At 57.7% G+C, this 27,099-nt stretch overlaps 3 protein-coding genes across 3 annotated transcripts; all 3 read left to right on the top strand.

The window, feature by feature from the left end:
* The first annotated feature begins 456 nt into the window (after positions 1–456).
* GRWD1 (glutamate rich WD repeat containing 1) lies at positions 457–6,485 on the top strand. The gene is made up of 7 exons (XM_045989161.1): positions 457–826; positions 1,026–1,143; positions 1,254–1,413; positions 3,370–3,583; positions 3,696–3,838; positions 4,009–4,206; positions 5,571–6,485. The coding sequence occupies exons 1-7, from the start codon at positions 640–642 to the stop codon at positions 5,889–5,891; spliced, it is 1,341 nt and encodes a 446-aa protein (XP_045845117.1). The 5' UTR covers positions 457–639; the 3' UTR covers positions 5,892–6,485.
* A 684-nt stretch (positions 6,486–7,169) lies between these two features.
* On the top strand, positions 7,170–16,777 carry KCNJ14 (potassium inwardly rectifying channel subfamily J member 14). The gene is made up of 3 exons (XM_045989163.1): positions 7,170–7,235; positions 12,446–13,202; positions 14,836–16,777. The coding sequence occupies exons 2-3, from the start codon at positions 12,498–12,500 to the stop codon at positions 15,430–15,432; spliced, it is 1,302 nt and encodes a 433-aa protein (XP_045845119.1). The 5' UTR covers positions 7,170–7,235; positions 12,446–12,497; the 3' UTR covers positions 15,433–16,777.
* A 2,167-nt stretch (positions 16,778–18,944) lies between these two features.
* On the top strand, positions 18,945–26,798 carry CYTH2 (cytohesin 2). The gene is made up of 12 exons (XM_045989139.1): positions 18,945–19,152; positions 19,979–20,126; positions 20,216–20,282; positions 21,348–21,466; positions 22,523–22,603; positions 23,108–23,220; positions 23,299–23,447; positions 23,891–24,002; positions 25,802–25,878; positions 26,109–26,180; positions 26,279–26,433; positions 26,516–26,798. Exons 1-12 carry the CDS (start codon positions 19,134–19,136, stop codon positions 26,601–26,603), a joined length of 1,200 nt encoding a protein of 399 aa, XP_045845095.1. The 5' UTR covers positions 18,945–19,133; the 3' UTR covers positions 26,604–26,798.
* Positions 26,799–27,099: the final 301 nt, after the last annotated feature.

Raw genomic sequence — 27,099 nt, forward strand, 5'->3', positions numbered from 1 at the left:
GAAGCACACGTAATCGTGGCCTCCAGAGGGCTGACTTTCTGATTAAGTGCTCGCTGACCATAGCTGCAATATGAACGCCTGGTTAGGCTACTGACTGCCCCAGGAGGGTAGACTCAACAGACTAACTTACGCATATTATCCTGTCTGCGCTAAAGCATTTTGAAGTGAATTAAAGCCGTCATAACAAGGAGGGGGAAGGAAAAGGGCTTTACGGGTCCTCAGAGAGCAAAAAGCCAGTCCGCTTGCCAGTAAGAACTCTTATTTGCATGCATGAATAATGTAATGGAAAGGAAGCAATGAGAGTCAAGGGTGGAAGATGGAGTCGGAGCTCGGAACTCCTCCTGTAGGAGAAAACTGGCCTCGTACAGAACTACAACTCCCAGGAGGCCTTGCCGCTGCTCTGCGGGAAAGCGCCGCAAAGTCACGCGAAGGGTGTAGTTTCTCCATAACCGCAGGCCTCGGTCGCTAGGCTGGGACGCCGTTACCTTAGCTCTCCTTCACCCTGTCCCCACCGCCCTCTCAAATTGGTGAGCTGGGAGGTTTCCAAGGCAACCGTGCAGCATGGCAGAGCTCCCAAGGAGGAAAACGCAACTCGGAAATGACGTCCTTACCCCGCGCCCGCGGTGAGAGGGTTCGAAGATGGCGGCGCGCAAGGGTAAGCGGCGCACATGTGAAACCGGGGAACCCATGGAGGCCGAATCCAGCGACGCAGGGACCGAAGGCCCGGCCCAGGTGTACCTGCCAGGTCGCGGACCGCCGCTTCGAGAAGGAGAGGAGCTGGTCATGGACGAGGAGGCCTACGTGCTGTACCACCGAGCGCAGACTGGTAGGGCTGAGCACCAGGACTTCTGATTCCTGAGTTGGGAGGGAACTGGAATCCCGAGTTCTGAGCGGGGCTGGTCCTGAGTGTTTATCTTACGAGGCACTCAGAGAGAAGGCTGGGTCGTAAGATGGGTGAAAACATCACACACGAGGGGGTTGAGATCTCTGTCCCATCCTAATTTCCCAACTCCTTCTATCCCCAGGAGCCCCCTGCCTTAGCTTCGACATAGTCCGGGATCACCTGGGAGACAACCGGACAGAGCTCCCTCTTACACTTTACCTGTGTGCTGGGACCCAGGCGGAGAGCGCCCAGAGCAACAGGTGAGTGAGACTGAGATTTTATCCAGGACCGGGAGTCTAAGCCCCCAGCTCCCCCTCCCTCCTAAGGATCCTGGCATCCAGTGCCTCACTCACCCCACACTTTCCCCCAGACTGATGGTGCTTCGGATGCATAATCTGCATGGGACAAAGCCTCCACCGTCAGAGGGCAGCGAGGAGGAGGAGGAGGAAGATGAAGAGGATGAAGAAGAGCGGAAGCCTCAGCTGGAGCTGGCTATGGTGCCCCACTATGGTGGCATCAACCGGGTCCGGGTATGTGTAGTCCCTGGAACCTTCTCTACGTTCTCCTAACCCCCCTCCACCCCTAACCCCCTTGCCCCTGCCTTTCGGCTTTTAGAAAAGTACCTGGCACACAATTTGTATATATTAGTTTGTGTCTCTCTTAGCTATCTTTGTCATTGTCACTGTGTGCTAGGCGCCGTAGGGGGCTGTTTTTTCCTTCTTTTCCTCTTCAGTAAAATGGTGAAAATTGCAAAACTTGCCTGATGAGCTGACGGGAGGCTGAAATGGAATAACATATGGTTATTTGAGGTGTCTAGAGACAGCATTTGGTTGTAGTATAGAAATGTGTGTTTTATTGTTATTGTTCAGGAACCGGCCTGCGCTGTGGGGTCACTTTGGTCCTGCTGAGTTATAGCCCCTTCAGAGCAGGCTGATGTGTGAATGAAACGAGATGATATGAAGAGCACTCGCGGCAGTGCTTGGCTCACAGCCCTTGCTGTGTGTTCCCATTCAAGGCTTACCGTGTTTCAGGCACCGTTCTGTGCCCGAGAGATTTAACAGAGAGCAAAAGGTCTCTGGTATTGTGAAACTTATGTGCAAGCAGGGAAGGGAACAAGCAGAAGCTTGGTAAATGCGTCCAGAGGTGCCAAGTATTGTGGGGAAGAGTGAAAGTAAGGGATGGGAAGTAGGATGTTCTTGGAGTGGACTTGCTATTTTAAAGTGTCGTCAGGGAAGTATTTACGATAAGGTGCCATTTGAACGGAGACCCACAGGAAGTAAGGGAATGAGCCAAAGATCTCTGTCAGGAAAGCATTTATAGACAGAGGAAACAGAAGTGTAAAGGCCCTGGGACAAACATGCTTGTTTGGAAGTTCAAGGGAAGGCAGGGAGACCAATGCATTTACTAGAGCACATGGACAAAGGGGAGAGTGACAGCATCTGGGGGATGGGAGTGGGTAGGTTGTACAGGACTTACAGGCTGATGGAAGGACTTGGGTTTTACTTGGGGAGAAAGTGTGAGCCATTGGAGGGTTTAGAGCAGAGGACAAATGGGATCTGACTTATGGGTTTTTGTTGTTATTGTTGTTTGTTTTTGAGAGAGGAAAGAGGGAGTCTTAAGCAGGCTCCACACACAGCATGAAACCCTACGCAGGGCTTGATCCCGACACCCTGAGAGCATGAGCTGAACCGAAATCAAGAGTCAGACACTCAACCGACTGAGCCACCCAGGCGCCCCAGGATCTGACTTGTGTTTTAAAGAGATTCCCTTTGACCACTGTATGGAGAATAGACTGCAGGGAGGCAAGGGGGGACAGTCCTATGGGGAAGCCATAATTCAAGGGAAAGGATGACACAGTAGCAGGAGTGGTGACCTTAGAGGTTGCGAGGGGTTGAAAGTGGTGCATTTTGAATGTAGCCAGTAGCATGGGGTGGGTGTGGGGAGGAAAAGACAAGTCAGTGAGTCCAACAGTTTGGGGCCCGAGGCGGGGAGCCCCAGGGAGGAGGAGGTTGCCGGTGGTGACTAGGAGCTTGGCTTTGGTCGTGTTTGAACAGTTGGTGTGGTAGGAGGGGTTACTGGAAACTTCGAGGCTGCGTGGGATGTCCTAATGAGCAGATGTTATGGGGCAGAGACCCCCAAGGACAGAGACCTGTGACCCACCAGCATTTAGAGGGTTACAGAGACCAGTGGTCTGAACCCTTTTCCAAGGGTTGGTGGAGTTTCAGCCTCCGTTCCTGGGGCTCTAGGCGTTTTCCGTCTCATATCGCCACCCCTACACAATGTGGGAAGTTGTCCCAGGTACCGTGTTGGTCCTGCCGGCTAATTCCACCCCCGCAAAGACTTCTGGGAGCCAGAGGCCCAGCCCTGAGGCAGTGGGAGTCCTGAGGAACTGCAGTTCTGGTTCTCAGGGGGTGCTGGGAACTGTGGTCACCACCCTGAGCCTCCTGTCACTCTCCCCTCCCTCTCCCTTCTCTCTTCCCCTGCAGGTGTCGTGGCTGGGGGAGGAGCCGGTAGCTGCGATATGGTCAGAGAAGGGCCAGGTGGAGGTATATGCGCTGCGGCGGCTCCTGCAGGTGGTAGATGACCCCCAGGCCTTGGCGACCTTCCTCCGGGACGAGCAGGCCCGTGTGAAGCCCATCTTCGCCTTCGCTGGCCACATGGGCGAGGGCTTTGCACTTGACTGGTCCCCCCGTGTGTCTGGTAAGTCCCTGGGGTGCCTACTCGGTCCCCGGAGGATGAGGGAGCAGGGTGCGGGGAGAAGAGGGGGCCGGGGCCAGCTGGGCCCCGGCAGTTTCCTGACTCCTGGTTCTAGGGCGCCTGCTGACTGGTGACTGTCAAAAGAACATCCATCTGTGGACGCCGACAGACGGTGGCTCCTGGCACGTGGACCAGCGGCCGTTTGTGGGCCACACGCGGTCTGTGGAGGACCTGCAGTGGTCCCCAACTGAGGACACAGTGAGAGAGGCCTGAGGGGTCTGGACTCCTGGGTCTTGGGGCCGGGCCGGGGACGGAGCCTACATCCCAGTGAGGGGGACACTAGGAAAAGAGGGTAGCCCACCACTCGTCCCTGGTCTCCAGGGTGGGGTGGCAGGCACCCTGGGTCACGCACATTCTGCCTCGCCCAGGTGTTCGCCTCGTGCTCAGCTGATGCCTCCATTCGCATCTGGGACATCCGGGCCGCCCCCAGCAAGGCCTGCATGCTTACCGCCGCCACTGCCCACGACGGGGATGTCAACGTCATCAGCTGGAGCCGCTGGGAACCTTTCCTGCTCAGTGGCGGGGATGACGGCGCCCTCAAGGTCTGGGACCTGCGGCAGTTCAAGGTACTTTCCCAGCCAGACGGTTCCCTCACCGGAGGGGCGCCTACTCCCAGCAGCTGCTAGGATTTGCCAGTTTCCCTCCTCGGGTTCTCGTCTTCCAGAGCTGGGAAGGCCTGTCGGGGGGGTGTGGCCCCGCTGGGGGGCAGAAGCGGAAGCAGGCTTAGTGGGAGGAATGCTGTGATTGGTGTAGAGTTGCTGGTTCCCCCAGCCGGAGAGGGGACAGGAGCCAACAGGCCCAGCAGCAGCCATGGCCCCCAACTCCATTCCCCCGCTGGCAAGCTGGGCAGCTGGCTTTGCAGCCTAAGGCTTCAGGCACTTCTGAGCTGTAGCCTCTTTGTTAGCGAGCCCTGTATAATCAGCGGAGACTCGGAGCCCGCGTAGTTCATCATAGGAGAGGAAACAGTTGCAGGAAGGACGGGAGCAGAGGAGACATCACCACCCAGCTAAGAGTTGACTTCCCGGAGTCGGCGGGGGCTCTGGGCAGGAGGAATTGCAACTCTGGCGTCCTTCTGGCCAACACCCCCACTAAGTATGGCTCTGTGCCCTTCCCGGGACCCCCACGACGTAATCTTTTCTCCCCTCCGGTATGGTAAGTTCCACAGCATCAGCTCTAAGGAAGCTTCTAGAAATGGGTTCCAGCCCCCAAGGCAGGTGTTGGGGCAGCTTCCATGGCCAAGTTCATTGGCCACTGGGACTTGGGAACCACGTATCCAATCCAGAGAGACTCCGGCACCCAGCAGCACCTTCGCTTTAGTAAAAGTGCTGTTTTTCTTTTCCTCGGCTGCCCCTGGAGCCTGGGAGCTGTGCTTCTGCCCTCTTTAAGGCCTTCATAGAATCTGCAGGTTTGAGAATCACCACCATCCCCCCTTTTTTAAGATTTATTTATTGAGAGAGAAAATGCGCACGCGCGAGCGGGGGTCAGGGCAGAGGGAGAGAATGTCGCAGAGCCCCACATGGGGCTTGATCTAGGACCCTGAGATCATGACCTGAGCTGAAACCAAGAGTCGGCGCTCAACCAGCTGAGCCACCCACCCTGGGGCCCTGAGAACTGCCCCCTTTTATAGGAAGGGAAACTGAGGCACGCCCTCAGTTTCAGAGGACCAGTGGTGGGGATTTTGTGACCTGGAGCTAGGCAGGGCTTCTTTGCAGGTGAAACCACGGTTCTCAGCAGCCCCCTAGGACATTAGGCCCCGTATCGCCAGTTGCACTTGGCCTTCTGTCCCTTTCAGAAAACCTGGGCTTGTGTGGGTCCCAGAGGTGGTGCCCTAGGGGAACCCGATGGCCGGAGAGTGGTGAGGGCTCGGTCTGGGCCACCCCGGGGAGTCAGGCTGAGGTGCTCAGAGCCCCGTACTCCCTTCTTCCCATAGTCTGGCTCCCCGGTGGCCACCTTCAAGCAGCACGTGGCCCCCGTGACCTCGGTCGAGTGGCACCCCCAGGATAGCGGGGTTTTCGCGGCCTCAGGTGCGGACGACCAGATCACGCAGTGGGACCTGGCCGTGGAGCGTGACCCCGAGGCAGGCGAGGTGGAGAGCGCTGACCCCGGGCTGGCAGGCCTCCCACAGCAGCTGCTGTTCGTGCACCAGGGCGAGACGGACCTGAAGGAGTTGCACTGGCACCCGCAGTGTCCCGGGCTCCTCGTCAGCACGGCGCTGTCGGGCTTCACAGTCTTCCGCACCATCAGTGTATGACGCGCCCGCTGTGGCCGCCCCAGGCCCTTCACTCGGCCGCCAAGGCCGGGGCTGGGTCCGCGGGCAGGGGCGCCCGCAGGTCTGCCGAGCCACCCTCCTCCAATACAAGGACGTCATGTGGTCCGTCGGCCGCCGTGATGGATTCTGTGTGACGTCTTGTTCTTTGAAAGGACTTCATTTCGTCCCGCCACCCCTCTTGCCAAAGATTCTGGTTTGACCCATGACTGTAGAACTGCGTGGTTCCGTCCAGGGAGCCTTCTGACCACAGGGCCCAGTTTGGTGCCAGGGGGCCCTCATGCGGAAAGACTTGGTTTGGCGCAGGCTGCCCCGCCCCCTTCTCCCCACCACCTGTGCGAGAACCTGCTGGCCTGTTTCCCAGGTGGGCCTGCTGTGGCCACTGTCACCGCGCATATTCTGTGAGCTCTGACTCCTGGCTTGACCCTTTGACCTCTCTGTCCCAGGACCCAGTTGTCGCCACCGGTCTCCCCGCAGGGAACTTGAGCACTTCGCCGTGGGGGGGCCGAAGTGGTGAGCTGGGCTCCTCCGGCAGAATCTGTTTTTGCCCTTTGTCTTCCTGCAGGCTTTGGCCCGGACTTCCTAGTGGGGGCTGTCGGGGTGGGGGTTGTCTTCCTCCCCTCTGTCTGCCATGCAAGATGGGCTCCGTGCGGGGAGGAAGGCCGGGGGGCTCCTGAGGCAGTAAAGGACCAGAACGAGGCCTGACGTGTGTGGGACTCACTGGCGGGCTGCTTCCCTGTGCGGAGACGGGAGGAGGCAGCGGGAAGTGGGCCCCCAGATGTCCAGAGGCCTCCGTGTCTGGAGAGGCCCCTGGGAAGCCCTGCATCGTGTGATCCCTTGGCCCCCATCGGGTGCTGTTGAGATCCACCTGCGCTAGATTTTATTCCACGTGGAACTCAGTCCTGGTCTCTGGAGGGGCGGCTCACCTGTGTCCCCCGACTTTCGAAGGCTTCATTTCAGAACCAGGGAGTCCCCCCATTTCTCTGTTGTTACACCGCTGTCCCCTTTCTCTTTGTTCCCTCATCTGTATCCCCACGTCCCTGTGTCTCCCTCCCCCGCCCCCTTCTGTGTCTGCCACCGCATCTCCTCTCCAGCCTGCTTGGGCTACGGCCCAGCCGCCCTGCCTGGCCGTCCTCCCGGGCTCCCCCTCTGCGGCTCTGAGCTGGCCCCACCCCCTGCCCCCCTCCCTCGGCCGGGCCTCTGATCCGCCTGTGGACACACAGGTCGGGCACCCAGCACAAGGCCCCAGGACACATCGCCGCCCCTTGGCACCCACAGAGGCCTCCCCGCAGCCCTAGAGGAGGGCATGGGGGTGGGCTGCCCCACCAGGTATGTGTCTCCATACAGGGACCCTGGCCGGGGGAGTGGGAGGATCCTGGGCTGTAATCCCACCTCCCGCCCACGTTCCCCCCTGCACCTTCCTTGCCTGGACCCCTCTGCCCTACATTCCCTGTCCTCGCTATTCCCCCAGGAAGGTCCCGCCTCACCTTCAGTGACCAATTCCAGACCCAGAGCAACCTCTTCCCCTGGTTGGGTGACTCCAGCTCTGACCCCGTCTCCATCTGGCTTCTGCCCCCTCATGCCTGTCATCACGAGCCTCTGGCGCCCATCTCTGTCCACAGCTCCAGCCCTCCGTCTTCCTGTTTCCTGACACATCGTCTCCCTTCCCCATTGCTCCTAGTCTGCTGTGTCTCCTGCCCCCTCCCGCTGTGTCTCTGTCCCCTCCTGCTGTGTCTCCGCTCTCTCTTTCTCTAGGTCTCTGATACCTCCCCAGGTCTCTCTACACTCCACCACCACCCAGCCTCTGTCCCACCCCCCTGAGCGTCTGTCCCCCTCCCTCTATGACCCTGTACCCTGTGCAGGGTTTTTTCCTTTTTCTAGGCTCGCTCTCAGCACCCTTCCTGTCCCCTCTGAGCCTCTGGTCCCTCACACCCCAGCCCCCACTCTGTTAGTCTGCGCCCTCCAACCTGCTGCTCAGACCCTGTTGGTGGGTGGGGGGAAAAGTGGGGGAGGGCAACACCCAGGGTCTCCGGAAGTGTGAAAGTACTCATTTTGGAGGTGGGGGGGGGAGTTGGGGCCTGGGGGCGGAGCTTCTTGGCCTCAGATTAGACAGTGACTTTGACACCAAGTTGACACACCTTAAGCCCTGTGTCTCCTTTATATGGAAACATTAAGCTGCTCTGGCGGGTCAGGGGGAGGATGGGGGAGGACTTGAGGCTCTGGATCCTTTCCCCTCCTGTCCTGCCTTCACGGGGCGGTGTGGGGGGAGGAGAGGGGAGGCTTGAACCTCTGTCCCATCCACCCTCTGTGAGCCGGGCCATGTGGGATGCAGACATGGCCCCCTGGAGGTGAAGGCCCCCATCGACTTTGTGAAATGGCCACAGCCACTTCTGCCTCACAGGGCTGAGGGGGGAATTTATGAGGTAGAGTCCTGCATTGGAAAGCCTCAGCACCCAACCCGGCACCCCATCCTCAGCACTGCATGGGTCTGGCCAGGTCGCAGAGCCTGCTCCCGACCTGTGAAGTGGGGTGGTGATCTTGACCTCCCGGCGACCTGGACAGTTGAGGTGAGGTGAGCGGTGGGGTCTGGCGGAGTCCAGTGGGCGGGCTGCAGGCATCCCTGAGCTCAGGTGCTGGGAGCAGGAGCGCCCCGATAAGTTTGTTTGTGGGTTGTCACTTAGGCTTTGACACCTGAGAAACCTGGATGGGAGCCTGAGACAAGGGACCTCAGGGCCTCAGTTTGCTTTACTGTGGAAAAGCCCGCCCTCCCACCCACCGCCACATCCAATGTTGTGGTTAGAGACTGGTGAGCAAGTAGGGGAGGACCCAGGCTGGCACGCACCTCCCCTACCATGTCAGTGGCTGCTGATGGGACCAACGTGTAGCGGGGGCTTCTGGGTGGGAGAGGGCTGCAAACACAGAGCTCAGAGGTTGGATTCAAACCCGGCCCCACCAGCATTAGCCTCACTTAAACCCTCTCCGAAAGAATGCTCTCCCATCTCCCAGGGTTGTTGAAGGTCAAGGTGGGGGCACGTGGTTGATGCTCAGCACAGCCAGGCCCCATCCACTCTGACCTCAGCTGCCACTTTGCGTCCTTAGAGTCAGCAGCCAGAGCCATCAGGTGGTTGCGGACAGCAGGTGCAGCGCTCCGTTGGGGGTGGGGAGCAATGCGGGACCCACTGGTGCCGGACTTGACATTGACTAACAGCTCTCTCAGTTTGAGTGCCCCGGGCCCTGCCTAGAAGCTCATGGGGGTCCCAGAGTGCGTCCCAGGGGCCACACGTACATAGGCGCTTGGTAAATAGTGGTGGGACTGCCCAGCGTCTAACCTAGCTGTCTCCACAGCTGCTGGGGGCGGAGTGACAAAGTCCCCAGGTCCCTGCCCCACACTTTCCCTTCCTTCTCTACCCTGTGAGCAGTGGAGATTCCAATTCCCAGAGGAGGGAGCCAAGGCTCAGGCAGGGATGTGACTTGCCACCAGTCCCACCGTCAGGAAGTGACAGAGCTCGGATTCAAAAGTGCAGACTCGTGCTCGCTTCGGCAGCACATATACAAAAGTGCAGACTCCTTCTAGAGATGAGGCTCCAGGAAAGGAAGCCAGTGGTCCCAGGGCACACAGTGGGTCAGCCACTGAGCCAGGACCAGAGACCCCGACCTTGAAGAAGTCTGATTTTGCCCCATTTTATAGTTGAAAAAACTGCTTTGAAAGATTTGCCCAAGACCTGAGATTCAGGACCGAGCTTGGGTTGGCTCCTTTTTGGGTTTTTGTTTGGATTTTTTTGTGACAGTTCATTGAAATAGAAGTTCGAAAAGGGGGCGCCTGGCTGGCTCAGTGGAGTGTGCAACTCTTAATCTCAAGGTCATGAGTTTGAGCCCCACGGTGGGTGTAGAGATAATTTAAACTTTGAAGAAATACATATAATTCAGATAAAATACAATGGACACACTGAAGTGTACAGTTCAGTGTTTTTTAGTATTTTCATGGAGTTGTTACCACAATCAATTTTTGAAAGTTTTCATCACCCCAGCGCCCCCCCACCCCCGCTATCTCCCCAGCCCTGGGTACCACTGGTCTTTCGCAATGTACAGACTCGCCTATCTGGACATACAAATGAAAGTATATGCTCTGTGGTGGGAGGGTCTTAACAAATGCCATGCTCAGCGTGGAGCCTGACACAGGGCTCACTCTCATGACCCTGAGATCAGACCTGAGCCAAAACCACGAGTCAGCTGCTTCACCGACTCGAATCACCCAGGTCCCCCAACATGTGGCCTTCGGTACCCGGCTTCCTTAGCGTGACGCTTTCAAGGTTCATCCATGTCGTGGTGTGTCAGCGCATTTCCTAGCTGGGTAGTACATCACTGTGTGGATAGATCACGTTTCGTTATTCATTCATCAACTGGTGACTCCTCAGGTTGTGTCCATCTGCTGGCGATCTCAAGTAACACTGTCAGGAAGATCTGTGAACAAGTGGTCTGTGCGGACGTTTGTTTTGTCCTGAGCGGACGCCCAGCTCATCTTCCCAAGCCTCATTGTGTTTTTGATTTGCGTTCCCCTGACGGCTGACCACGTGGAGCATCCCTTTAGATGCCTTACGTGCTTATCTTATTGGCTACCTGTATCTTAGAGAAATGTCTCTTCAGATCCTTTGCCTATTTTTTTTTTTTAAGATTGATTGGTTGGGGGGCGCCTGGGTGGCTCAGTGGGTTAAGCCGCTGCCTTCGCCTCAGGTCATGATCTCAGGGTCCTGGGATCAAGTCCCACATCGGGCTCTCTGCTCAGCGGAGGGCCTGCTTCCCTCTCTCTCTCTCCGCCTGCCCCTCTGCCTACTTGTGATCTCTTTCTGTCAAGTAAATAAATAAAATCTTTAAAAAAAAAAAAAAGATTGGTTGGTTTGAGAGAGAGCACAGGAGGGAGGGACAGAAGGAGAGGGAGTCTTAAGCAGACTCCGCACCAAGTATGGAGCCTGACGCAGGGCAGGACTTGAGATCACAACCTGAGCTGAGACCAACAGTTGGATGCTTAACCGACTGAGCCACCCAGGTGCCCCTCCTTTGTTTACTTTTAAATCGTGGTATCTTTTTATTATTGAGTTGTAAGGGGTGTTTAATTTTTTTTAAAGATTTTATTTATTTATTTGACAGAGAGAGATCACAAGCAGGTAGAGAGAGAGGAGGAAGCAGGCTCCCTGCCAAGCAGAGAGCCCAATGCGGGGCTCTATCCCAGGACCCTGGGATCATGACCCGAGCTGAAGGCAGAGGCTTTAACCCACTGAGCCACCCAGGCGCCCCTAATTTTTTTTTTTTAGATTTTTAAAACTTTATTTGAGAGAAAGCAAGCACCAGTGGGGGGCAGAGGGAGAGGGAGAAGCACACTGAGAAGGGAGCCGGATGTAGGACTCGATCCTAGGACCCCGAGATCATGACCTGAGCTGAAGGCAGGCACATAACTGACTGAGCCATCCGTGTCCCTGTTTAGATATTTTAGATGAAAACTTCTAACATATATATTTTGCAATTATTTTCTCCCATTGGTGGGTTGTCTTTTCACTTTTATTTTTAAAGATTTATTTATTTATTTGACAGAGAAATCACAAGTAGGCAGAGCAGAGGCTTAACCCACTGAGCCACCCAGGTGCCTGTCTTTTCACTTTCTTGATAGTGTCCTTTGAAGCACAAGAGCTTTTATTTTTCTTTTAGAGATTTTATTTTTAAGCCATCTCTATACCCAATGTGGGGCTTGAACTGACAACCCCACACTGGAGGGACTGAGCCAGCCATGGACCCCTCAGAAGTTCTTAATTTGGGGGCACGTGGGTGGCTCAGGGGGTTAATAAGCCTCTGCCTTTGGCTCGGGTCATGGTCTCAGGATCCCGGGTTGGAGCCCTGCCTTAGGCTCTCTGCTTGGCAGGGAGCCTGCTTCCCCCTCTCTCTATGCCTGCCCCTCTACTTGTGATCTCTCTGTCAAGTAAATAAATAAAACCTTAAAGTTCTTCATTTTGATCAAGTTCAAATTCATCCACCATTTTTCCTTTTGCTGCTTCTGCTTCCTGAGTCCGCTTTTGAGCCATAGGTGATGGAGAGCCCTGGCCCCTCTCTCCATGCGGATTCCATGTTGAGAAACAGTCACCGCTCTGTGGACTCTGGATTGGTGACACTCAAATCCTAGTTTACTCAGCTCCAACCTTGGGCAAGTTAAACGTTTTGTGCCTGTTTTCTCATCTATAAGATGGGTGTCAGACTCAACTATGTAAATTCATGTCAGGTGCTCCCAACAGTGTCTGGCGCGGTACTGATGTCTGCTCTCATCACTGTGGTGCTTGCAATCATATTGTCGCAGCTATGACTTTGTTGCTGCTGTTGCCATACAAGCATCCCCTATCATTGTCCTCGATGCTGTACTGTTCCACCTTTCAGGGTGAGTAATGAACCACCCATTTGCCAGATGAGGCCACCACGGCCGAGGGAGCACGCCTGGCCGAGGAGCCCACCTTTCCTGGCACCCCCCTGACGCGGCTGCCCGCTTCTCGTCTCCGCAGGTTCGGGGCGCCCGCCCCCCACTAGGACAAGTGGAGGGGGTGCCCCCGCCCAATGGGCTTGGCCAGGGCCCTGCGCCGCCTTAGCGGCGCCCGGGAGCCCAGGGAGGGCCGCGCCGGCGATGAGGAGGAGGAGGCCGGGCCGGGGCTGTGCCGCAACGGGTGGGCGCCGTCGCCGGCGGGGCGGCGCCGCGGGCGCTTCGTCAAGAAGGACGGGCACTGCAACGTGCGCTTCGTGAACCTGGGCGGCCAGGGCGCGCGCTACCTGAGCGACCTGTTCACCACGTGCGTGGACGTGCGCTGGCGCTGGATGTGCCTGCTCTTCTCCTGCTCCTTCCTCGCCTCCTGGCTGCTCTTCGGCCTGGCCTTCTGGCTCATCGCCTCGCTGCACGGCGACCTGGCCGCCCCGCCACCGGCGGCACCCTGCTTCTCGCAGGTGGCCAGCTTCCTGGCCGCCTTCCTCTTCGCGCTGGAGACGCAGACGTCCATCGGCTACGGCGTGCGCAGCGTCACCGAGGAGTGCCCGGCCGCCGTGGCCGCCGTGGTGCTGCAGTGCATCGCCGGCTGCGTGCTCGACGCCTTCGTCGTGGGCGCCGTCATGGCCAAGATGGCCAAGCCCAAGAAGCGCAACGAGACGCTCGTGTTCAGCGAGAACGCCGTCGTGGCGCTGCGCGACCGCCGCCTCTGCCTCATGTGGCGCGTGGGCAACCTCCGCCGCAGCCACCTGGTCGAGGCGCACGTGCGGGCCCAGCTGCTGCAGGTGGGAGCCATGGGGTGGAAGGGTCCGCCCAGGGGCAGGACGAAGGGGCCCGCCGCGGGGGTATGGTGGGAGATGTAGGCCTGAGGGTGAGGTTGGGCGCTGGCCTGGCTGGCGCGTGGACTACAATTCCCAGCAGACATGAGGGCAGGAATGCTCTAGTCCCCATTGTGGCCCGACGCTCCTTCCCGGATCAGTTATAGGAGGTAGAAACCCAAGATAGAGGTCTGTGACCAGTGCTAACCGGAGACCTTGGCTTGAAACAGATCTTGAGACATAAAGAGCTTCGTGTGACTTGAGGATGGGCCCCCAATCGGATTGTGGGATATCAAGACCTGTGGAGGCAGCACCTGGCCTGTTAAGGTTCTGAACTACAATTCCCAGAAGCCTCTGTGGGCAGGGGACCCGTTCCAAAGGGATAGTCTGAGCCAATGACGTCGTTCTGTGGGTGGCTGTACACCACGGCTCGGGTTTACACTCACCAACCCACACAGTGGTACCTAGAGGGGCCTATGACTTGAGGCTAGGCCCCATGGGATTGTGGGAGATGTAAGCCCAAGGATGGGGTGCAGGTCACACCTGCAGAAGAGCTGTGGAAGGCAGTTCTCAGTGGCCCAGCCGGCCTCACCAGCCTCCTGCTCAGGGAAGTACAGGGCTGGAAAACACCATTGAATTGTACCTTATCGCCAAGACAGTCAAAACAACTATGACCCCCCCTTGGCACCTGGGGTAGCAGCTCCCTCTGGTACCCCGAAGAAGGCGCCTTAGTGTTTCTCTAGAATTGTGATCAAACCGCCCAAAGTCTGGGGCAGTAGCTGTCCTTGCCCAGGTAGAGACACTTAAGAACCCTGGGGTAAGGTTGGAGTTTGGTGAGAGGGAGGACAGGATGGTGGTGGGAACTACAACTCCCAGCAGCATCTGGGGGCTCCTTCTGGATTCATGACTAGGATTCATGAATAGGAGAGACACTCTCTCTTCTGGGAGTCTGTGGGGCGCTGACATTGGGGGGGTGGTGTAGGTGGAAAACTACCAATATCTGGCCTGGGGACTGCATTGTCCCCTCCCCGCCATACACGTACGCACAGTGGGACGGAGAGTCTTGTAGTTGGGTTGGCGGGGGGGGGGGATAGATAACCCAGGGACTAGCCTGAGGCTGTGGTAGAATATGGAGTGTGGGACCCAGGTTGTCATCCTTATTTGTCCCTCTGTGGCCATATATTGAAAACCATTTTTCTGTCCGTCTCCTCCTCCTCCAATTGCTGCTTGCACATGACTCTTCCCTTCTGTTCTCTCTTTACCTTCGTCTCTGCCCTGCTGATTTCTGCTACTCGATGCCAATCATTCTGCCCCGCTGTCCCCTCTCTTTTTGCATCTTGCATCTCTATCCCCAAACCCTTTGAGTCTCTGTCCCTCACTCTTTATCTCTGGTTCTGTCCCCCCACTTTCTCTGGGCCTCCATCCTCCTTTCTCTGGGCCTCCGTTCCCCTCTCTCTGGGTCCATGTTCTCACCCCACCACCCCTGCCTGTTTCTGCTCCCCCATCCTTGGCGTCTCCATTCCATTCTCTCATCATGTCTGTCTCCATTCATCTCTGTGCTCCCTGTGGGCTGTCTTTGGACCCTCCCCTCTTGCTGCAGCCTCGTGTGACCCCGGAGGGCGAGTACATACCACTGGATCACCAGGATGTGGACGTGGGCTTTGACGGCGGCACTGATCGAATCTTCCTCGTGTCTCCCATCACCATCGTGCACGAGATTGACTCTGCCAGTCCTCTCTATGAACTAGGACGTGCTGAGCTGGCCCGGGCTGACTTTGAGCTGGTGGTCATTCTCGAGGGCATGGTTGAGGCCACGGCCATGACCACACAGTGTCGCTCCTCCTACCTCCCTGGTGAGCTGCTCTGGGGCCATCGTTTTGAGCCGGTCCTCTTCCAGCGCGGCTCCCAGTATGAGGTTGACTATCGCCACTTCCACCGCACTTACGAGGTCCCAGGGACACCAGTCTGCAGCGCCAAGGAGTTGGATGAACAGGCCGAACGGGCCTCCCACAGCCCCAAGTCTAGTTTCCCCGGCTCTCTGGCTGCATTTTGTTATGAGAATGAACTTGCGCTGAGCTGCTGCCAGGAGGAAGAGGAGGAAGAGGAGGCCAAGGAGGGGGACGGGGTGGAGGCAGAAGATGGGACTGCCAGCCCCCAAGTACTAACACCAACCCTCGCACTGACCCTGCCCCCGTGAGGCCAGCTGGTGTCTCCCTATTTGTACCCCCTTCCCAGAGATAGCAAGATGGAGAGTTCGGGCCCTCTCCTGGGATGGGGGCAGGTGTTTCCCAAGACCGACAAGCCTGCTGGGTAAATTATTAGCTGGTGAAGTTCTGCCATGTCCAGTGGACCCACCACAGACATACTGGATCTTAATCTCTCTGCAGTCCGTGCTCCTTCCTGAGACCCCTTTATCAGCCTGATGCCTGAGTCTCCCCAGAGCTTCAGGATCCAGAATTCCAGACCACCCAAGAGGCAAGGACTTATGCTTCTAGATTCTTCTATGTGGCTGGGTTGGGTTGTTGAGCAGGGTCAGGATTCGGTGGTATATATTTCCTCCAGGTACAGCAATGAGATTAAGAGTGTGTAGGTCTGGGTTGACCTAAGATTCAAGGGACTGTTGCTTCTTGCCTCAGCTAACCAAGTAGCAAATCATTTTTTTTTTTCTAGACCATGTAAGGAGGGAAGGTTATGGAATGCCCTAAGAATTCAAGATGATCTTTATTAACCAATGACAAAGATTGTTGAAGGCAGGTCAAGAAAAGAACTTGTGGTTTCAGAAGGCCCAAGAATTAAGATTCTGTGAATCTGGATTGCCACAGAGGCAAGCACTGGTTGTTCTAGAACACGCTGATTAGAATGTTGAGCTACTGAGAAAGCTAAAGAATCATGTTTCTAGAATGCACAAACAGTGTCTGTGGGTCTGGAAGTGCGACAGTGACAGCTTGGGTGTTCTTGATATTAAATAACTCTAGGCCACTAGCCGTAGAACATCAAACCAAGGGGTTTGGGTCCATGGGTCCAGGGGATAATCAATGCTTCTTTATGACCCACAGTGTTTTTGTTTTTGTTTTTTTTTAAGTGCCATTCTAGAATGTCCAAAGGAATCAGGATTCTGTGGCTCTAGATTGATTACAGAGTCAAGGAAGGAGAGGCGATGCTAAATGGTTGAGATTGGCCGGTCCCAGTTTGCCCAGTGGAGTTGAGAATCTCGATGATTCTTTGTGGTTCTGTAATGCCAAAAGGAATCAAGGCTCCAGGGATCCAGGGTTGTCCATTATTCAAACCTGGAAGGTCTAGGCAGCACCTAGAACTTGGCAGTTCTGGGAGGGGGACTTGGGACTTGATTGACAGCATTTCTGGGCTGACCAAGCAAGACCCTGTGGATAACAGGGCTGGTCGTCAGGCAAGGGAAAGAGAGGCCCAAGGCTGATGGGTCAACGATGCTCTGGAATCCTACACCTAGCAATGTGTGTCTATTTCTTAAAAGATGTTATACACACGTGTATTATATATATAATATAAATACAGATATCTATCTATATTTTCCTGTGATTCGTACAAAAGGGTTAGAAACTGAGTATGAGCTAATTGAAATGGAGTCCCTTACGAGGACCCAGGAAGCTTTGCTCTAAATCCCAAGTCTGCAACAACTTGCTGCGTGGTTTTGGGCAAATCATTCCCCTCCTTCTTGCCTCAATCTCCCCATCTATAAAAATGGAGCACTCCAACTTGAAGTTCTCCAAGGACTCTTCCACCAGGATGATTCCTCACTTCATTGAAGGGGACAGCTGGGGGCAGGCGTGAGGGTCCTATACATTTCCCAGCTCTCCCTGGTGCTAGAAGGCATGGCCTTCCAGGGGTAACCAGGACAGGAGATGCTCCTGAAGGCGAGCTCTGAGCTTGGATGTGTGAACAATACGGCAGGCAAGGGGTAGTGTGGGCTGTAGCTAAGGGCCACAGTCTCCTCCCCCCAATCCAGGTTAGGGGGCAGGGAAAGGAGAAGGTAGCTCTGAATGCCAGAAGAAAGTATGTGTTCCGGGGAGAATTGTGCCCCAGATTAAAACACTGGGACCCCTGGTGCTGTGTCTGAGTGTCCTTCTGCGGATGGTTCATCACACCTGTCCTCCAGCCCCCACCGTACTCCTATCTAAGTGCCCAGCAGGCTGGGAGCCAACTGCAGAAGGAGCCAGTGCCAGGGAGGAGGATACATTCCCACCCGTGTCCCAGGACTGCGGGTGGGCACTGTCATTGCCCATTAGCTTGCCTGAGGGCTGCAGCAGCCCAGGTCCCCGCATCTGGCTTCTCCACCTCCCTTTATCCTTCAAAATCCCCCCTTAATAACCGGATGGGATTAATTAGCTAGCTGTTCTCCCAGTGCAGGTGTCTGGGGTAGGGACGGGGGTACTGGAAACACAGACATGGAGAAGGATGTTAAATTGGGGGTGAAGGGACAGGAAAAGGGTTCTGTTTGGAAGGAAAGAGAGTGGGGCAAAGCTGGCACAGCCTAGCTTTCCACTGGGGAGGACAAGGCCTGGGCCACTCATAAAGGTCAGGGAGAGATTAAGAGGCTCCATGTCTAATCTGTCAGCTTAACCAGGTCCTGGCCCTGAATCTGTCCCCCACCTGCCTAGCCCAGGGACAGCAAATGAGGACAAGGCCCAGACACCACCTGAGACCCAGTTAGGGAACCCCCCAGGACAGGCATGCCCAGGTACGCTATCCTGGCCAGCTGCCTGCACCGGCTTTTTCTGCAAGGAATGGAAATCAGAGGCTGGGGGTGGGGAGCGGGGAGGGGAGAGAAGGGCATCCTATGTGGGGGGACTCCGAGGGGAGGGAAGAGTTTAAGAAGAGGGGGTACCTGAAGTGAGGGGAGTCACAGAGGAAGGAAAGGACTTTGTGAGAAAGGAACCAGAGAGGTGGAAGGATGTTGAGTAAAGGGAGTTGTTATAGGGGGAGGATGCTAAATGAGGGGGGTAGTTTGAGGGAGAGGGGAGGACCCTGAGAGGCAGAAGGCGCCAGGGAGGCGGAGCCTTCGCTATATTTGGCCTTCCCCTAATGTCCCATTCTCCATGACAGACACCCAATAGCGTAAAAAGAATAAGTCTTTTGTTTCACCACTCCCTGACTCTCAAGAGGCTGAAGTGGACGGGAAAGTCCTGAGAAGGGTTAAGGAAAGGATCTGGAGATCAGAGGGGCTACTAGTACCGGGAGGACAGAGGCCAAAAGACCGGCCAAAGCCGCTCCCAGTTGCCTGGCAACCGCTGCGGTCAAAAGCCTGCTTGGCCAGCCGGGGAGGTGTCGCTCTCGGAAACAGCCAACAGTTGTGGCGCCGCCCCCTGGCAACGAGACTAACAAAGTACCGCTGCCCAGCAACCTATTTACTAGAGGCGGGGCTGGACTGGACTAGCAGCCTCCCAGTATCTGGCGCAGGCGCAATCCTCTCTGCTCGCGCATAGTCCCACCTCCATGCAACTCCTTTCCGAGCCTTCTCATTGGCGGGCACACCAGCCAAATGCCTTCTATTGTTTCGGAGGCGGGGCCCGGCTCCCTAGTCGCACTCCGATTGGCCGCACAGACAGTCTACCTCCAGCCGGACAGGGCTACGACTGCTCCTTGTGTGCCTATTGGCCCTGGAGGACGATACTTCGGGGTCGGGGGCGGAGCAGACGAGAGGGCCCTCCGTGGATTGGACGGTGTCAAAACGAGGGGCGGTCCCTATTGGCGGGGCGGTTGGGAGGCGAAGGGAGAGTCTTTTCAGCGCTGAGGACTGGCGCTGAGGAGGCGGCGGTGGCTCCCGGGGCGTTTGAGCGGGCTCATCCGAGCCCGCGGGCCAACGCGGATCCAGGCCCGACCGGCGGGACCGCCCCGGACTCCCCGCGGGCCTTCCTAGCCGCCATGGAGGACGGTGTCTATGGTAGGTCAGGGAGGGGCGGGGCCGGCTGGGAGGGGATGGAGCGTTTCGACCCGAACATTCCGCCGCGAACATCCCTCCCGGCGCGCGGCGCGCGGAGCCCTTCGGCCCCGTCGTCACCTAGCTTTTCTGGGGCTCGGGACGGGCTTCCGGCGGGGCCCGAGAGCAGGGCGTTCCAGGCCATTGTTTGGGCCGAGCCTGTTTCCGGTGGCGGCGGGAGGGGGCGGGATGGAGCGGCGGAGGCGAGGCCGGGGCGGAACCATTCCCGCTGGAAGGGCTGGGCGAGCCCAGTGCCTGCTGGGAGCTGCGAGGGGGGCTTCTGGGGCGCTTGGGTGGGGAGGAATCTTGGGGGCCGCAGCGATCCCGCTAAGGCGTGGGTGGGGGCCTTCGATGCCCCGCCCCCTGCCCCAACTCTTTCAAGCTGTCAACAGCTTTGCCAGCCGTAGTTACTTTTCGTGGACCCAGGAGTCCGGACACCCAAGCTCCCAGTTACCTCGCCAGGAATGGAGGCCGAAAACCAAGGCCCCAGTCCCTTTCCAAGTAATGGACCCAGCAGCTCGGGCGCCCAGCCCCCTTGTCCCTCAGACTTAGGAGTCCAGACCCCTAGCCCCCCCCCCACCCCAGAACTTATAGTCTGGACCCGCAGCCCTTCCTACCCTGGGCTGAGGAATCTAGACCCACCCCACCCCTCAGCCTCTTCTTCCAGCAGACAGTGGGGGCCCCCACTCCAACCTAGTCCTGCCAGCCCCAGCCCTGTCCTCCCCCAGATTGCAAGAATCCTGGCTCCCAGTCCCCAAAGCTGACCTCCAACCCCTGACCCTCCCCTCAGAGCCCCCAGACCTGACTCCGGAGGAGCGGATGGAGCTGGAGAACATCCGGCGGCGGAAGCAGGAGCTGCTGGTGGAGATCCAGCGTCTGCGGGAGGAGCTCAGTGAAGCCATGAGCGAGGTGGAGGGTCTGGAGGCCAATGAGGGCAGGTGAGGGCTGGGGTGGGGAACTTGGGGGCCATGGGGCCAGGCCAGGGCTTCCCCAGCATTGAGCCTCCCTCCCCTGCTCTCTCCTGCAGTAAGACTTTGCAGCGGAACCGGAAGATGGCGATGGGCAGGAAGAAGTTCAACATGGATCCCAAGAAGGTGCTTGGGCCACAGGGCTGGGATCTGTCAGGCAGACATCCAGGCACGGGGCTCTGGCAACTTTAGGTTCCAGAAGCATGCTTAAGTTGGACGGATGGTGTCCTAATCCCCGGATTCAGATACTGGCTGTCCATTTGGTCTCTGACCACTCACCAGTGTTCCAGCCTCCTGACCTTTGCCCATGTGGTCTGTGTCCTCTGCCGGGGAGGCTCTCTTCCTATTTCTGGACCCTCTTATGGGGCCACCTAGAGTCTCAGGAGGAGCTCCAGTCTGAGAGGGAACACGAACGGTGACATGCACAAGGGAGGGTTGACTAGGGCCACTTCAGAGAGCAGCCAGGCTGTAGACCCTCCCAGGGGAGCCTCAGAAAGTGAGGGAGGGCTTCCTTGAGGGAGAGGACAGTCAGGTCCAGTTTGAAGGTCGAGTCTGTGTTCACCAGGTGGAGAACGATGTTTGTTCATCCAGTCATTCCCTCTCTCTGACGCCGTCTCAGGCTTGCCCCTGTGCTGGGCAGCGCTGGAGCCCCAGAGTGGGCTTGACCTTTCCTTGGCCTCAGCGAGCCCCTAGACGTGGATACCGCACTCCAGAGTCGAGGTAGCTTTTGTGGCACAAACTGGGCCCCAAAAGGCCCTATCCGGCCTGTGGCTTGGCCTTTCCTTGGCCTCAGCGAGCTCCTAGACGTGGATACCACACTCCAGAGTCGAGGTAGCTTTTGTGGCACAAACTGGGCCCCAGAAGGTCCTATCCGACCTGTGGCTTGGCCCTCGCAGGCCTTGACAAGCGGCTGTAGTTTGTCAGACATTCAACAAACTCACTGGGCTCCCGTTCCTTGCCAGACCCTGCTCTTGGTGCAGGACTAGGCAGGCAGAGGCAGAGGGCACAGCTAAGTGCAAAGGCTCAGACACGGGAGGGGTGGTGTTTAAGTACCTGGGTGAAGCCTGAAGACAAAACCTGGCCGAGTTCTGTTGAGAGCGGGGGTGGGTGTGGATGCTGAGGTCCCTGGGGAGGCGGCGGTGGGGGGAGATTTCTGGCTGTCGGGGCTGAGACCCGGCCCCCACCCACCAGGGGATCCAGTTCTTGGTGGAGAATGAACTTCTGCAGAACACACCCGAGGAGATCGCCCGCTTCCTGTACAAGGGCGAGGGCCTGAACAAGACAGCCATCGGGGACTACCTGGGGGAGAGGTGAGACCCCGCCCAGTTCCCATAGTCCCCTGTGCCCCGCTCCTGCCCTTCCTGCCCACTTCCTCTTCCAAGGAGAGGCCCGGATGGATCAGCCCTCTGACTGGATTGTGACAGAACGGACCTCTGAAGGGATCGGTGGAAGCCTGGGACCGTCTGGGGGAACCTGGGGCTGCCTGTGACCATCTGGGGGGCATGGGAATCTCCTGCGGACCCCTGGAAAGTTGAGACCCATCCGTTTAGGTCTGGGACAGCGGAGAACAGCTGTGCGTGTTGTGGGGTGGTGAGAATCCTGTAGACAGCTTCTAAATGTGGTAACCACATGGACAGCTAGGGAGTATGGGGGTCCTCGGGGGCACGGGCACCCATGGACGTCTGGGGCATGAGGATTGTCTGTGGACTTCAGGGGTGATCTGAACATCTGAGGTGCGTGGGACCAGCGGGATGTCTGAGCAGCTTAGGGATTGTGTGGACATCTGGAATGTGTGGAACCTTCTGGACATCTGGCTTGTATTAGGGCTCGCTGGTTGTCTGGGGATCATGGGGAGTGTATGGACACCTGGAGATGTCTGGGGGACCTTCTGTGGATACCTGGGGTGCGTGGGGAGCGTTTCAGGAGCATCTAGGCTGTGTGGGGACCGTCTGGACCTCGGGGGGAGATGGGTAGCCCTCTGTAGATGTCCAGGGGCCATCCGGGGACAGCTGGTGTGGTGGGGACTGTTCTGTGGACAGCTGGGGTGCACGGGGACCATCTCTGGACATCTGCAGAAGTTGGGGGCCATCAGAGAAATGATAGCGGGTGGAGCACGTGTTTGCTGTGCTCCTCTCGACCTAGCGAAGGTTCAGCTAGACCGGCGGTGATATTGTAGCAGATGGTCCTCCCAAGAGCGTGTTCTGAGTGTTCCTGTCCTGGTGCCAGGCCTGTGATGGGGCCAGGCTCAAATTTCCACCCGCCCCAGGGGCAGACACTCCGCCCCAGTGTTTGCTTCCTGTCGGCTCCTGCTCCAGCCTCCCCAGACTCCTTCCTATGCATGACTCTGTGTCTGTCCGCCCTCCCAGGGAAGAGCTGAACCTGGCAGTGCTCCATGCCTTTGTGGACCTGCACGAGTTTACTGACCTCAATCTGGTGCAGGCCCTCAGGTGAGAGAGGGATGGGGTGGACCTCTCAGGGCTCACTCTTTACAACTGATGAACCCACTCAGAGTAAAAACAGAAACAAACATCAAGGGATTGATTGTATCATGTAACACAGAAGTCCATGGTAGGGCCTCCTTCAGGCATAGCTATATCTGGGTGCTCAAGTGGGGTCAGAAGGTCCATTTTCTCTAGCTTTGGGTTGTTCTTGCCACTGTGTTGGCATTGCTCTCTGTAGACTCACCTCTCACGTGGCAACAAAGTCCCTGGCAGACTTGTTTAGCAAACATAGCAGAAGGGGGGGGTTTGGGGTTTTTTGTTGTTGTTGTTTTTCCTGTATAAATCCACCAAAAGTCCCTTGGCCATTGCTCATGGGTCAGCTCTGAGCCATACCTGAGGTAGCTGCTGAGGCCATAAGGCTGTTACTGGCTGCTTCCTGACATGGGGACAGAGAGCAGCGAGGGGCTTCTGCCAGACATGGCGCCTACACCCTGCTCCTCTCTAACCTAGGCAATTTCTCTGGAGCTTCCGCCTCCCTGGAGAGGCCCAGAAGATTGATCGGATGATGGAAGCCTTTGCCCAACGATACTGCCTGTGCAACCCCGGGGTCTTCCAGTCCACAGGTGGGGGCCCGGCCTCAGGGGCTTTGGGAAGGAGGGGCCAACCGGCCTGTCTCATCACCATCTGTCTGTCTGCTGCAGACACGTGCTATGTGCTGTCCTTCGCTGTGATCATGCTGAACACCAGCCTTCACAATCCCAACGTCCGGGACAAGCCAGGCCTAGAGCGCTTTGTGGCCATGAACCGGGGCATCAACGAGGGTGGGGACCTGCCTGAGGAGCTGCTCAGGGTCAGGCCCCCTTTACCCCTCCCCCCAGACCCCCCACCCAGTACCATCCCTCTCCCTGCAGTAGGCCCTCCTCCCCGTGGGTCTCCCGGTGCCCAAGCCAGCCAGTGCAGTCGTGCCAACCTGTTCATTTCTTTTTGCTCTCTCTTTTCTGGGCCGCCCTCAGTCTTCATCTCTCTTTTTACTCTTTCCCGTTTCTCTCTGGCCCTCGGGGTCAGAGTGTGTCTGATTCTCCATCTGTCCGTCTATCTCGAGAACTCTGCTGGCCACTGCATCTCTTCTTTCTCTGCTCCCTGGGGCTCCCTCCATCCTTCTGCCTCCTCCCTGGGCCACTCCTCCCCTGGTCCCATTGGTCCCATTGCCTCCCTGGCTGTTGGGACCCCCCAACCATGACCAGGTCACCCCGGGAGGGTCCCGGAGATGCTGACTGCATCCTCGCCCCTCAGAACCTCTACGACAGCATCCGAAACGAGCCCTTCAAGATTCCTGAGGATGACGGAAATGACCTGACCCACACCTTCTTCAACCCGGATCGGGAGGGCTGGCTCCTTAAGCTGGGTACGTCCCCTCCTGACCCCGCTGGCAGCCTCTGCAGGGGAAAGTGAGGAGTCCCAGGTTCTCACTGCCATGTGCACCTGCTGTGTGATCTTAGGCAAACGATTTGACCTCTCTGCACCTCTGGTTGCCACATCTGCAAAATGGGGCCAAAAACAAGATGAGGCTGGTGTGCCGGGCCTGAGCACAGGCATAGAGAAGGGCCCCCTAAATATTTGTGGGTACAGGGTAGGCGTTAGGGAGCACTGAATAATTGCCAGGCTCTGTGCTTGTGAACACAGAGTCCCCGCGGGGGTGGAATGGGGTGGGGGTGGGGCCGATTCCCCCAGGAACCAGCAGATTCTAGATAAGTCGGCAGGGGTCAAGCAAGTGCCCCTTCTGTGGAGGTTATCTGAGGATTGGAGGGGTTCTCATCCTTGGGTTCATGGGACATTTCCCTGGGGAGCTTTTAAAACCCCGACGGCCAAGCCACAGCCTCCCGGAGCTGGGATTTCTGGGGCGGGATGGGCTGTCAGTCATGCTGAAAGCTCCCCAGCCGCCTTCCAGGGCAGCCGCAGTTGAAAGCCGCTGGCCTGGAGCCCTGTGTGGTAATGGTAGGCGCTGTGGGAGTGCTAGCCCCGGCTTCTGAGCCCCGAGGCAGTGGACGGCTGCTCCAGGGCCACGGCGCCGACCCGGGGGCCAAGGCTTCTGGTGCCCAGGGAGAGGGCAGGGGAGCGGCAAGCAGGCCCCAGGAACTAGTTCCTCTGCAGACCTTTCCGCCCGTCTGTAGGGATGCTTCCCATTTCCTGGAGTGGGGCATTGAGGCTCAGTCGCTGTCCAGCAGCAGCCACAGAGCTGGGGTGGCCTTGGAGCCAGATCTCCGACCCTGAGTGTAGCTTTCTGTTCTGCATGGACAGGGTCAGGGTCAGGGTCAGGGAGAGAGGCACTTCCTCCTCCAGAGGCTGAGGCAGACCAGTGGGCGGGTTGGCAGCCATGTTCACAAGGATGCTTAATGGTGGCTGTTGTTGCTGTCCCGGTCAAGGAGCCCAAAAGCAGGTCATCTTGAAGCAGGAAGGTGTGGGCACAAGTGGGTCTGTGGGCTGGAGTCCAGAGAGGGCAAGAGGTGGCCCAGCCACCTTGGGCCAAGCAGCCGGGGGTGCGGGCAGGGTTTGTCCCCTCTTTTTGCGATAACTTGTGGGAGGAAGACCTCTTTACCGTGGAGTTGGGGGGCCCTCCTGGCCGAGGACCTATCCTGAGGGGATGGGCTGGAGCCGGGCACTGATCTGCGCCCTCCCTGGGAGGGAGAGGGTCATGTCGATGTAACTGGTTTTCTTCCCTCTCTTCCCCCCTCCCTCCCTCCCTCCCTCCATCTCTGCGTGTTCCTCCCTGCTGTTTCCATCTCTGTCTCTGTTTCTGTCCCACCCTCTGTGCTTTCTGGCCCTTGCCCCCCCCTGTTTCTGTGGCCTGCGGCTTCTGGGGGCACCCCATTCTTCTGCCTTCCCTTCTCCTCGCCTGGTCCTGCCTGCTTTCTCGCTGTCTGCCCCAGGAGGTAGGTACGCTGCCCATCCTTGCTCCCTGACCTGACATCGGGGGAGGGGGCTGCCCAGGGCTGACAGACAGGGTTAGGAAGTGGGGTGGGCGGGATCCTGGGGCCCAAAAACCCGCCTGTCCCTGCTTGTCTGTCTTCCCACGCATTGCTTTGTTCTCAGCCCCGCCAGCCCCACCTTCCCTGTGCTCACTCTGCCTCTCGGTGCCCTCCCTGCCCTCCCAGAGGCCCTGTCCCCCTGTTGAGCCCAGGCCCCCTCCCACCCCTTCCCTTTCAGGGGGCCGGGTGAAGACGTGGAAGCGCCGCTGGTTCATCCTCACAGACAACTGCCTCTACTATTTTGAGTACACCACGGTGAGGGCAGAGCCTGGTGGAGGGGCTGGGGGCCGGGATTCCCAGGTCTGATGGAGGAGGGCCTGGGGGCCAGGACTCCTGGGTCTGAGGGAGGAGGCTGTATCAGTGCACTAGGGCTACAGGGACAAAGTACCACAAGTTGGTGGCTCAAACCACAGACATTGCTGGGGTTCCAGAGGAGGGGCTGGGCGAGGGCTGGGGGTCTGAGTCCTGTACTACTTTTTCTTCAGGACAAGGAACCCCGTGGAATTATCCCCCTGGAGAACCTGAGCATCCGAGAAGTGGATGACCCCCGAAAACCGGTAAGGCCCTCTCCGTACCCCAGCCTGCTGCGGTGGGGGCGGCCTCTGGTCCTGATGCCACTCTTACCCACCGATCCTCTGCTCTCATGTCTCCCCAGAACTGCTTTGAGCTTTACATCCCCAACAACAAGGGGCAGCTCATCAAAGCCTGTAAAACCGAGGCGGACGGCCGGGTGGTTGAGGGGAACCACATGGTTTACCGGATCTCGGCCCCAACCCAGGAGGAGAAGGAGGAGTGGATCAAGTCCATCCAGTGAGCCAGGGCTCCAGGGTTTTGGGGCAGGGGGCGGGGTCTGGCTGCTTGGCCCTCACCCCGGGACCCTCCCCTTCTGCAGGGCTGCCGTGAGCGTGGACCCGTTCTATGAGATGCTGGCAGCAAGGAAGAAGCGGATTTCCGTCAAGAAGAAGCAGGAGCAGCCCTGACCCCCTGCCCCCCAACCCCATTATTTATTACGGAGCTGCCCCACCCGGGTGGCCGGACCCCTGGGCCCCGGGGCTGCAGATCCTGGTTCTCCAGTCCTGGTTCTCTGTTTGGAAAATTCACCACCTCTAGCTCCTCTCTCGTTGTTTGTAATTAACACACCATTGGTAATCTTATTAATTATTTAACCACTCGTGGCCTGGGACCGCTCCTTTCTCGGGATTGACAGGGTGGAGGGGCGCAGCCTTGTAGCCCGCGGGGCTGCCTGTGCTCCAGCGCGGGGCCCGGAGCACTGGTCTCTACTGGGGGCTGTCTGGGCATGTGAGGGATGGATGCTGGGGACACTGCAGCCAAGCGAGGACCTCCCATGTCCGCCCCTTTGCCCCCGTCCCCCCTTCCCCCCCTCCCCCAAGCCTACAGGGCTGGAATAAGGAGGAGGTTTCATGGGGCAGCAGGTGGTGTGGTTAGAATTGCATGGTATTGAGTGAGTGGGCGGGC

This window comes from Meles meles, chromosome 19 (assembly GCF_922984935.1).
Source record: "Meles meles chromosome 19, mMelMel3.1 paternal haplotype, whole genome shotgun sequence".
In the NCBI taxonomy this organism is placed as follows: Eukaryota; Metazoa; Chordata; class Mammalia; order Carnivora; family Mustelidae; genus Meles; species Meles meles.